This window comes from Petaurus breviceps, unplaced genomic scaffold (genome assembly GCF_028583685.1).
Source record: "Petaurus breviceps papuanus isolate PSGF00001 unplaced genomic scaffold, PetGlider_PUasm1.0 186, whole genome shotgun sequence".
Taxonomy (NCBI): Eukaryota; Metazoa; Chordata; class Mammalia; order Diprotodontia; family Petauridae; genus Petaurus; species Petaurus breviceps.
Window position 1 is genome coordinate 30,898,219 of NW_027185798.1, and position 12,167 is coordinate 30,910,385.

The window sequence follows — 12,167 nt, forward strand, 5'->3', positions numbered from 1 at the left end:
AGAGGGCATGCCTAGCTTCCAAGATCCCCCAAAGTCCATCCCTTGGGGGGTGGGGCAGGTGGGGAAAGCCCTTTACCCCAGCCCTCCATACTTCCCTCCCCCAATTGGTGCCCCGGTTAATGTACAGCTTGGCTATCTCCCATACAACTACTCTGGGAAAATTGAAACTCCCTAGCCCAGGAATACAGTCAGGCACCCTGAGCCAGGCCACAAGGAGCAGTGTGAAAGCCATGGGAAATGGGGAGAACTCCTGGATCCCAGCCCCTACCCCTGCGCTGGCCACCCTCAATAATAAAAATGCTTAGTACTTGTGAAGTAACTTCTGAAGCACGTCCAGTCACAATCCTATTTCATTCTCACAAGCAGCTTGTGAAGTTAGGGAGGGAGGCATTATTATATAAGGACATTTAGACAGGAGAGAAAGTGACTTGCTGCAGTCAGAAAGCTAGTAAAGAGCAGGGTTGAAACAAGCTAGCTCTTCTGACCCTTAGCTCTCCAAGGCCACAAAGCAGAGAACGTGCACGGAGCTCAATGAAGCATTTTTCTCCATCCTAGGCTGATAAAGTCAGGACCTAAGGGCCTCTCTCCTCACAAGACAGGGAGCTCTGGGCCATGGACACACACCCCTGAGACTCAGGGAAACTCTAGACGGAACTCCAAGCTGTCCATGCTGCCTACCAGACATGGCTCCAGGTGAGTGGAGAGATTGAGGTGAGGTAACGGGGAAGGACTCACAAGAGGTAAACCAGAGGAGCCCCAGTTGTTAGAGATCCCACAGCATGCAGAGGACAGACGATAAAACCACTTTTCCACACCACCCCTTGAACTCTCCCCGACATTCTTCACCAAGACCAGACTTAGCTGGCTATCACTAACCCTCAGCACCCACCAGAAGCCAGAGCCAAGAGAAACAGTGGGTACCTCAAGCCGCAACCACTCTAGGTAAAGATTAGGGTGCACAGAGGTGGGGAGAGGATGTCAGAGAGGACTCTGGGGGCGTAGAGAAACAATCCTGGATTTTATATGGTCCCATGCCCCACGTATCGGCAATGCCCAAGCTGAAAACACCGGTCTCTCCTTCCTCCCCCCTCTCAAAAATTCCCAGGGAAACCCTGTATCTGTACCTAGAATGAAGGGAGATTTGGAGTTGGTGCCTTCCAAAAAAGGACATATCATCATTTATTCCAGAAGCAAAGAAGGAATGGACATAGACATAGCTTCCCGTTGGGCCTCGGTCTCTTGGCCACCCCTCTTCTTTTTGCTGCTTCTGGCTGGAAGGAGTGGCCGTGGCTGCCCAGCTGCATGTGACTGTGCCTCCCAACCCCAAGCTGTGATCTGTGCCAGCCGGCAGCTGGAGGCAGTACCTGGAGGAATTCCAGCAGACACTGAGCTCCTGGACTTGAGTAGGAACCGTCTGTGGGGCCTCCAAAGGGGAATGCTCTCACGCCTGGGACCACTCCTTGAGTTGGATCTCAGTCACAACCAGCTTTCCACCCTAGAACCTGGGGCCTTCCAGGGTCTTCGAAACCTCCTGACTCTGAGGCTTCAGGGTAACAGGCTCCGAATTGTGGCCCCTGGGGTCTTCTCTGGCCTACCCTCCCTAACCCTACTGGATCTCAGCCTGAACCAGATAGTTCTCTTCCTGGATGGTGCCTTTGGAGAGCTGGGCAGCCTTCAGCGGTTGGAAGTGGGGGACAACCATCTGGTGTTTGTGGCACCAGGGGCCTTTGTGGGATTGGCAAAGCTAAGCACCCTTACCCTAGAACGGTGTAACCTGAGCACTGTGCCTGGGCCTGCCCTGGCCCGGCTCCCAGGGCTGTCAGGGCTGAGGCTACGTGAGCTGGACATTGGGCGGCTACCTCCAGGGGCCTTGAGAGGACTGGGACAGTTACGAGAGCTAGAGATCCACCAGTGGCCAGCTCTGAGGGTCCTGGAACCTGGGAGCCTCACTGGGCTCAATCTCAGCCATCTAGCCATCACTTACTGCAACCTGAGTTCTGTTCCCTTCCAAGCCCTGAGTCATCTGAGCTTCCTCAGGGTCCTGGACTTGTCTCGGAACCCCATCTCAAATATCCCAGCCCGGAAACTGAGTTTTTTGGTACGGCTCCAAGAGCTCCACCTCTCAGGAGCCCACCTTGCCTCTATTGCTGCCCATGCTTTCCATGGTTTGGCTGCCTTCTGCCTCCTGGATGTGGCCAACAATGCCCTTCAGACTCTGGAAGAAACTGCCTTCCCCTCCCCAAGCAATCTGGTCACCCTGCGGCTGGCTGGCAACCCCCTGATCTGTGACTGCCGTCTGCTGTGGCTACTCCGGCTTCGCCACCGCCTGGACTTTGGCAAATCCCCCCCAGCCTGTGCCAGTCCACTCCACGTCAGGGGGAAGAACCTACGGGACTTCTCAGACATCCTGCCCCCAGGACACTTCACTTGCCGAGCAGCCCTGATTCGGAAGTCCGGGCCACGCAGAGTCAGTGCAGAAGAGGGGCAGCAGGCTGTCTTCTCTTGCTCTGGGGATGGAGACCCAGCTCCTACCATTTCATGGCGAGGGCCCCAGGGGACCTGGCTGGGTAGAACTGGACGAGTAAGAGTGCTTGAGGATGGAACCCTGGAGATTCGAGCGGTACAGCTGCGAGATATGGGCGCTTACGTTTGTGTGCTCAGCAATGTGGCTGGGAATGACTCGCTGAGCACCTGGTTAGAGGTGATCCGCATCATGTCGCCAAATGGGACTCTTTCTGACACCAATGCCACCACTCTGGGAACCCCAGGACCCTTCTTTCTGGACAGCAGGGGCCTGGTTGTAGTGTTAGCTGTTGGCTTCCTCCCCTTCCTCACCTCTGTAACACTCTGCTTTGGCCTCATTGCCCTATGGAGCAAAAGCAAGGGACGGGTCAAACATCACACAACCTTTGACTTTGTGCCTCCTCGGTCCTCGGGGGAGGGGGGTGCTGGAGGTAACCGAGTCACTGCCAAACTCTTCTGATCTCCCTTTCCATCCCCTCTGAGAGCCCAGACAAGCCTGTTTTAGTTGGAGAAAAGGCTAGTTGGGCCAGTGCCTTACCCCAAAGAATGTTCTAGAGAATCAGGACCCAAGTGTCCCCAGCATGCCCCTGCCTTCCTTGTATCAGCTAACAGTATCTCCTGAGCCTACCATCTGCCTCTCTTTATGGATATTTCCAGTCTGGATATACAACCAACTTCTACTGATTCTCCCCTTTCTCTGGGGGTTCTAGAGTGCTGGAGCTTTATGAGACATCATCCTCTCTTGACAGTGGAGTGCAAAGCTATCAACCCTCACCTCCCACCAGGAGACAAGCAGGCAATAGAACCCAGGAGTCAGACCCATGGCCTACCTGAATCACTAGCATCACACCCTTGTTCCTCACTTCACTGAACTGTCCAAGCCAATCAGCCGAGCCGCTGACGGGGCCATTCCAGAGATGGGCCTAGGACCGACCACTTGCTGCTTCTCTCCTCTTTTCCCCCACGTACAGACTTGACACAGGCAGACACCTCTCTGTTGCCCTACCCACCCACCCACCCAACGACCCAAAACTAGAAAAAGGACAGCTTTTCATGGCCTCTGGGATGGAGGGAAAGGAGGAAATGCAGAGGAGTGTACATAGGCATCTTGTCTGCCTGACAAAGGGAGACCATTAAACTCGCTGCTAAAAGGCTGGAATCAGTGAAAACTAAAGAGTGATTTGGACTCTTCTTTCCACCCACCCATTCCCTTCATGTCTGTCAAAGCTGCCACTTTCCTACTTTGCCCTCCCTCTCATCTCTGAATCCATGACTCCTAATGCTCCTCCACCCTTCCATGACTGACATGTCCAGTCTGAGCACATGAGCATCGCTTCTCTGTCGAGAGCTCTCCAGGGAAGTTACTCTGCTTCCTCCTAAATATGTTTCTGTCCCTGAAGGCCAGGAAGTCAGTCTTTCCTGGAAACTCACCTAAGTCCCTCCCATTGGAGTCTTAGGCCCCTTTTGCCTCTTGACCTATTCTCCAAGGGACTGAGAAGAAGGGATCTTCTTCTTTTGGGAAGTCCTTTTTCTAGAAAACACCTGTCAATCGATCCCCTCCTTGGCCTTCTTTTAGTTGGCTCCTTTTATCTTCTTTCCTTGTCCCACAAATCCCCGGGGGGGGGGGGAGATAAGAATATATCAGAGAATGATTAAACTGCAAACCCCCACCCACCAGGTATCGAAGGGGGATAAAGGAGACAGTCAGAGACCAAGAGTCTTAGGGCAAAAGGGAAGGGGGCAGTAAGTGGGGAGCAGGGAGGGATCTGTAAGGGAAAATAAAAGGACTGGCTAACTCCCACAAGGGCAGCCTTCCTGGTATGGTTTTCTGATGTTCTGACTTCAACACAGATAAGAGTGAAGCTGTCACTGGGAAGTCACCATCCATTAAAGAGACTCCAGATATGGAAAGCTGGAGAGAGAAACAGCTTGTTCTGCAGAAATACCCCTACAGAAGGGAATCATGGAGACCCAGAGACAGATGATATGTGAATGGACAGATATATAGATACATGGACAGATGATAGGTAGATAGAAAGATAGACAGATAGACAGACAGATAGAGGATGGATAGATAGATAGATAGATAGGTAGATAGATAGATAGATAGATAGATAGATAGATAGATAGATGATAGATAGATCGATGGATAAGAAGAAAGAGAGAGGAGAGAATGGAGACAGAGAGAGATACTGAAAGAGATTATCAGAGATAGAAAGAGGTAGAGAATAGAAGTGGTGTCAACAGCTGAAAAAGAGCACAGAGAGGGGGGGGGAAGAAGAGCTAGGGAGCGAGCTGGGGGATTGAAACACAGAGTGGGTTCTTTTTCTAGCACCCACTGTCAGCAGTTCCTATCCTTTTCCATCTGCAGAAGCCTCCTCTTGCCCCAATAAGGGAAAAAATTTCCCCCAGCTCCTCATACACACATACTAAGAGTCCAGATTCTTGCTGAAGCCTTTAACTGGGGGCACAACCGGGCACCCCCCCTCCCATGACTGAGAAGCTAGAAGTTGCTACTGGTGTTTAGGAATCACCATTCTTGCTGAAACTCGAATAGGGGATCCCAGAAAAACAGTCCAGAGGCTGTTTCTGTTCAGTATGCTGAGGAGGTTGGGAATGAAGTAGAAAGCCAAGGTGTCTGTGGAGCAATAGGGGAGGCTATCAGAGACTTGGCCACCACCCAGTGACTGTCTTCCCACTTCAGAATGCTGTGATATATTCTTCCTCCTTTCCCGTTTACAAGGATTGAGGGAGGCTGCCCGGTGTCTCCCAGTCTTCCCGAGCCCTAATCTCTCTTCTTTCTGAGGGCAGCCCTGAAAGTCTGGGATTCTTACAATCTGTTCACTCTAGCTGCAATGCAGAGAAGGGCAGAAGCACCAGCTGCTCCCAGGAGCATCATTTCTGGCAGTTCCTGTAGGTGGCAGGGATGGCCGCATTGAGGTTGGGAGTATAGGCAAAGAAGGCTGGACAAACCCGTGGAGAGGAAAGGCTACCTGCGCCCTCCATGAAATACATGAATGAGTCATGAATGCAAAGTCCCCAAGCAAAGTCGCTGGCTCTGCCCTCTGGGGAAGAGGCTGTCTGTGCCCTTGGAGTGCTTTCCAAAGAGGATCCTGCCAGGAATGGGGGGTAGGGGAGGGGGGCTTAGGTGCTGCAACTCAGGATGAGTTCATAGGAGCAGAAGAAAGGGAGCAGGACTTCCTGAAAGCTGCCAGCTCCCAAAGCAAGTAGAGGCTATACAGGGTGGCAAGTACACCAGGAGAGGAGGAGAGAGGAGGAGCACCCCTGGAGTGCCCACACTGGTAGGCTTCATGCACATAGGCATGCTTGTTGATGTACAGGAATTAATTACAGGGCCTAGAAGGCAAAATTAAGTCGTCTAACACCTTAATTGTGAAAATGGAGAAACTGAATCCCAGAAGTAATTTGACCAACATCACAAAGGCGTCAAGATTTGAACCCAGGTTCACTGACTTCAAATGCAGTGCTCTCTCCACATTGTCTCTCATCTAGGCCGTCCCAGCACCTACACTATGGACAGGGATGCATGTGGAGAAGTGAGTTTGTATATATAGGGAAGAGAATACATAGAAAAACCTGCACATACACTATGCCTATCTGTGTTACAGAGGAGTGTGCTGGGAACCTACCCCAAATGGAGCTCCTCCAAAGAATAAGGAGTCTCCCCTCATCCTACCCACAGTTGGGACAGCAGGATAAAAAGGACATTGTTACTACCTCCTCTGCTTTGGCTCCTTGGGGCCCTTCTACATGGCTGAGTGTGTTGGCTTCTCTCCTCCCAAACTCACTAGGGCTGAACTGTAAGAACAGCCCTTCACAAGACCCACTCTCCTCAGCTTTGTTAGAGACCAGAACCACTTACTGATTCTTACCTTCAACAGCTCTAAATCCTTCCATATCCAAATGAACATTTCCCCTGGTTTCCTTCCCCTTTTCTTCCGCCATTCTCTACCTCTCCACACACTGTATCCAACTGCAAATGCATCTTTCTCCTTGTTCAGGGGTCATTGAAAGGACAAAAGAGAAGATCTAGAAAGAAAAGCCGAGATCTCAGGGATATGTATGCCAGAATCGCAAAAGCAGTTCAGACTAACTACAACCAATCTTTGGAAACAGAAAGGGTGGGGAGGGATTTCCCAAAATGGCACTAACATGTCAAGTGTTCATAGACCTGGATTTGGATGACCATAGAGTTCAGTCTCCTTAGTCTTCAGATGAGGAATCTGGAGCTCAGGTAGATGAAGTTATTTGCTCAAGGTCATACAGGTAGCAAAGTCTTCTGACTCAGTCATTTAGTCCAGCTTCTTTATTTTAAAGAGGAGGAAGTTAAGGCATTAAAAAGTTGAAATTCACCAAAAATCAAACATCAGCTCCCAAGAGTTTAACTATCATTTCTTTTTTTTTTTTTTTTTTTTGCCTTTTGGAGGTTGGGGTTAAGTTAATTGAAATTAAGTTGAGGTTAATTAACCAATTGGGGTTAAGTAATTTGCCCAAGGTTACAGGGCTAGTATTTTTTGTGTGGGTGTTAAGTTTCTGAGGCCAGAACTGAACTCCGGTCCTCCTGACTCCGGGGCCACCTACCCGCCCCACCCGTTTAACTATCATTTCTATGCAGGTGACTCCCACACAGCCCCATCTCTGCCCAGACTTCCAGTCCCATGGCACCAATCATCAACTGGATATTTCAAACTGGATGTTCTGGACACATCTCCAGCTCAGCATGTCTCAGATCGGACTCATCTTTTCTCCTAAACCCTTCCTTCACCAAAGCTCTATGGTCTCTGTCATGGCCCTAAGGTCCCAACTTTGTTATCTCAGCATTATCCTCCACTCCCACTCTGTCTCATCCCACATGTCCAACCAGTTGTCAAGTCTTGTCACTTCTTCCTCCCCAAGGTCTTCTTCATCTAAGCCTTCCTCCTCTCACACAGCTACCTGCCACCTTGGCTCAGGTCCTCCTCTTCTCTCATCTGGATCACTGCAGCAGCCTCTGGGTGGATATCTCTTTACCTTATGGCTCTCACCACTGCACCCTATATCCTGATGCCAAAGTGATTCTCCTTAAAGGCAGATGTGACCATGTCAAGCCCCAGTCCTCGATTCAATCAACTCCTAATAGATATTTCTTTCTTTATCTTTTAAAACTCTTCACAATCTGGTCCAAACCCATCTTTCCAGCCTCATTGAACATCACTCCCTCTCCTGCACTCTGTGATCCTGATAAATTTGCCTTCTCTATTCCTCACACATGCCGCTCCATTTCCAGCCTTTTACTCACCATTCCCATACCCAGAATGCACTCCCAAACCTTCAGCTCACTGAATCTCTCTCTTCTTTAAAGACTCAATTCAAGATGACTTTCCACATGAAGCCTTTCCTAACAACTGCTAGTGCCCTTTCCCCCATAGTACCTTGTATATAACTTTTAATTTATTCTCTTTATATTTATTCTGTATAAATGTGCTTGTATTCTCCTTCATTAGAATGGAAGTTCTTTGTGAATAGGGATTGTTTCATTCTTTGTATGTGTGCCCTAGGGACCTTGAAGAGTGCCTGTCTCATAGTAGGTACTTAATAAAAAGCTTATTGATTGATTGATTGATTGTTATTGCTAGATAGTACTAGAATTCAAATCTCCTGTCTCTAAGTCCAGTGTTCTTTCCATTATACACACTGCCTTTAGTTAAAGGAGATTTGGATCAGCTACCTTTACTTAAAGGGAACCCTCCCAACCCCTATCTCCTCTCCAGCCTAAAGAGATAAGGTTCTCTTCTAAACTCAGATATCTCTAAGAACAATGACGTTTACCTTCTCAACCATTCTAGAATTGTTCCATCTTAAGCTCAACAGGTCAGACCCTCCCAAGGTCTGACATGTACCCCTGCTGATGTAGATGCCCCTTCCTTTGACATCCCTTATTCTAGTAAGGGACCTGAAGGCAGGACAGGGACTGGGTTTGCTTTTTCTTTGTATTCCCAACACCAAAGTCAGAAGAAGACTGGGAATTTAAAGAGGGTTTTCTTCCTAGATTAATTTGGGAACAGAAAAGACAGCTGTGAACGGGGAGACAGCACGATGGACTAAAACCTGCACTGGATTTAGCGTCAGGAGAGAAGAGTCCAGATTCAGCTCTGCCACATAACGCCTTTAGACCACCCAGGTTGGAAATCTGCACGGTATCTTCTACTCACTCACTCTGTATAGCCAATTGCTTTTCCACTCTTGTCATTTCTACCTCCACAAAAATCTTTCCACTCACACAACCACCACCTTAGATGAGGCCCTTATCACAGTCTCACCTCAACCACTCAAAGAGACTTCTAGGTGACCTCCTGCCTCAACTCTCCCCACTCCCACCCAGCTACCAACGCCTTCTTCCTACAGCCCAGGTCAGCCACGTTGCTCCTTTTCTCAATAAAATCAGGTCGCTTCCTGTTACCTCTAGGATCAACCAAATTCTTCTTTAGCATTTAAAGCCCTTCCCAGCTTGGCTCTTTCTAACCTTCCAGTCTTCTTGCATGTTATAACCCTTCTCCCACTCCCCAGTCTAGCCACACTAGCCTGCTTGCTTTTCCTCACACATAACCCTCCATCCTTCTTCTCTGTGCCTTGGTACTGGCTGTCTCCCATGCCTTCAATACTCTCACTCTTCACCTCTGCCTCTTAGAAGCCCTGACTTCCTTCAGGACTCAGTGCAAATCCCACCTTCTGCAGGAAGTCTTTCCAGTTGCTTGTTCCATCCCTTCCATCTATTCTGTATGTATTATATATGTACCTACTTATAGACAAGTTGTCTCCCCCATTAGAATGTCAGCTCCTTGAGGGCAGAGACGGGTTTTGTTCTTTCTTTGCACCCTTAGGACCTAGCACAGTGCCCGGAACATACTAAATACTTAATAAATGCTTGTTGATTCATTGATTGATTGTGACCATAGGCAAGTAATTTAACCTCCTTGAATCTTACTTTCCTCTATTGTAAATGTGACTAGATGACCTGTAAAGCCCCTTCTTGTTCTAAATTGATGATACTATGGCCTATCAAAGAGTCAAGGATTTATCAATAAGGGTAAAAGCCTAGGCTACATAGGCCCTGACCAAAAAATACTGCTTCCTTCCTCCTGTGCATATTTCCACATCTGCTCCCAAATCTCCAGAAAAAAAGGGGCGAGAACGCTGGAAATCTCAGAGAACAGCAGCAACCAAGATAGTGCAGAAGTTCAGGGACCTAAGGACTACAGTCCCTAGTCTTTGTCCTGAGAGGCCACAAAGAGCCCTGAAGATCCAATACTCTGAATCCCAGAGATCCCTGCGGGGAGCCTAACCCCAAGAAGTAGAGGTCATCACAGGAACCCAGGTAACCTAGAGTGAGACCAACCACCCCAACCCAAAGCTTAGCTGGGGGCAAAGCTGGGCCTTCATAAATGTTGCTCCCTCCCTTCTTCAATGCAAAGCCTCAGTTTAAGAACTAAGGAGAGGTAAGTAAGCAAAATAAAACACTGACCCATACAAAAATTATTATAGATCTAGAGATTTCCCCAAAAGAAGGATCAAGTACCTCTATTACAACTGCAAAAATAATTCATTTTTAAAGGGAAGAAAAAGAACTTTCTACAAGGCCTATATGAATATCTGGAAAAAATGAATCAAGACAGAAAAATTGAAACAAAAGCTCTGGAGAAAAGAATTAGAATAAATAGCTTACAAAACAAAATGATAAGCCTTACCCAAGTAATATTCTTCTTTTTTTTTTAAAGCATTTAGGGTAGGGTGGCCAGGTAGCACAGTGAGTAAGAGCACCAGCCCCAGAGCGGGATGACCTGGGATTGAATCCAGGCTCTGATACTTAGCACCACACCCAGAAATAACTGGCCGTGTAACCTTGAGAAAGTTACTTTACCCCAATTGCTTTAAAAAATAAAATAAAGCAATTGGGGTTAAGTAACTTGCCCAAGGTTACACAGCCAGTTATTTTGTGTGGGTGTTAAGTATCTGAGGCTGGAACCGATCCCAGGTCCTCCCAACTCTGGGGCCGGTGCTCTTACTCACTGAGCCACTTAGCCGCCCCAAGTAATATTATTCTTAAAATAAAATACCCCAAACAGAAATCAGTGAATCTGAAAGACAGGAAGAAATATTAAAACAAAACCAAAAGACTGAAAAAATTAGAAGAAAATATAAGACATCTGATATCAGAACAACTGATATTAAAAACAGTTTAGGGAGAGATAATTGGACAATGTAAAAACTATAATTTAAAAAACTTGGATACAACATTTTAAGAAGTCATAAATGGAAATTGCCCATATCTATTAGAATCAGAGTGCAAAGTGAAGATAAAATATATCAATCACTTTCTAAAAGGAACTCCCCCAAAACAAATCCCAGGAATGGCATAGCCAAAATCAAAAGCTCACACATCAAAGAAAAAACACCGCAAGCATCCAAAAAAAAACCCAAACCAACCAGTTTAAATGTCAAGAAACAACAGGACCACATAAGATCAGGCAGATTCTACTATAATTAGAGGATATCTTGAAATATGATATTACAAAAGACCCAGGTTTATAATCAAGAGTAATTAATCCTCCAAAACTGAGTATAATCATATAGGAGGAAAAGATGGAATAATGGAATAGTATATTTCTAATGAAAAGACCAGAGCTGCATGAATACTATGAAATGAAAACAGAAGAGAAACCTAGAAAGGTACATTTATTTGAGTAAATTGGAAAGGGCTATATGATGATATATTATTCAAATAAAGGGAAAAGAAAAAAGTGTACCTTCAGAACCTGAATGTCTTCAAAAAGTATTGAGGGAATAAAATTAGAGAAACAGTGGATCTGGGTAGGGGATGGTTGGTTCTGGTCTGGGGATTTTAAGAGGGTGAAAAGAAGGGAAGATAAAAGGAACAGAAAGGAGGAAGAAGTAGACTTGTTATTTCTTACCATTAGGGTATATGAGAAGAATACACAAATATGGAAAGAGTAGGGAAATGGGCAGTAGATGAACTTTATTCTTACCTGGAACAGAAAAAGAAATGCTGATAGTTTGGTGTAGAAAATACAACAAGCTTAGAAAGGAACCAAGGGGGTATCAAGGAATCAAGAGGGAAGATAACATCAGAGAGGGAACAGTTGAGAGCAAAACAAACTTCCTAATCCTAAATTGGGAGTCAAAAAAAGGAAAGAATTAGAATATAAGGGGCATCCATCAACTAGGAATGGCTGAACAAAGTGTGGTATATGAATGTAATGGATTATTACAGTACTGTATGAAATGATAAAAGAGACAATTTCAAAGAATCCTGGGTAGTGTGAACTGATGCAAAGTGAAGTAAGCAGAACCAGGAGAACAATTTATATGAGAACAACAACAACGTAAAGAAAAATAATTCTGAAAGACTTAAGAACTCTAATCAATGCAATAACCAACCATCTCTCTCTAAGACCTATGATGAAGTACCTCCTCAGAGAGGGGTAGGATTCAAGACATAAAAGAGACATACTTTATTTGGACAAGCCACTGCATGGCTTATTTGTTCCAAGTATGATATATTCTCTCTCTCTCTCTCTTTCCCTCCCTCCCTCCAACTCTCTCTCTCTCTCTCTCTCTCTCTCTCT

General features: G+C 46.7%; 1 protein-coding gene and 1 long non-coding RNA gene across 2 annotated transcripts in view; one reads left to right on the forward strand and one right to left on the reverse strand.

Moving 5' to 3' along the window:
- Nucleotides 1–1,176: 1,176 nt before the first annotated feature.
- LINGO4 (leucine rich repeat and Ig domain containing 4) lies at nucleotides 1,177–3,583 on the forward strand. The gene has a single exon (XM_069089989.1). The coding sequence runs from the start codon at nucleotides 1,202–1,204 to the stop codon at nucleotides 2,981–2,983; it is 1,782 nt and encodes a 593-aa protein (XP_068946090.1). The 5' UTR covers nucleotides 1,177–1,201; the 3' UTR covers nucleotides 2,984–3,583.
- Nucleotides 3,584–3,654: 71 nt separating this feature from the next.
- LOC138162654 (uncharacterized) overlaps nucleotides 3,655–12,167 on the reverse strand; it is a 20,163-nt gene continuing 11,650 nt past the window's right edge. Inside the window, exons 4-6 of the long non-coding RNA XR_011168686.1 lie at nucleotides 6,697–6,848; nucleotides 6,417–6,573; nucleotides 3,655–4,121 (exon numbers count right to left, since the gene is read on the reverse strand). This is a non-coding gene — a long non-coding RNA (uncharacterized lncRNA). The remainder of the gene's footprint in view (nucleotides 4,122–6,416; nucleotides 6,574–6,696; nucleotides 6,849–12,167) is intronic.

Coding starts and splice junctions, on each gene's coding strand:
- LINGO4 (XM_069089989.1), top strand. CDS start 1,202: ATGGACATAGACATAGCTTCCCGTTGGGCCTCGGTCTCTTGGCCACCC.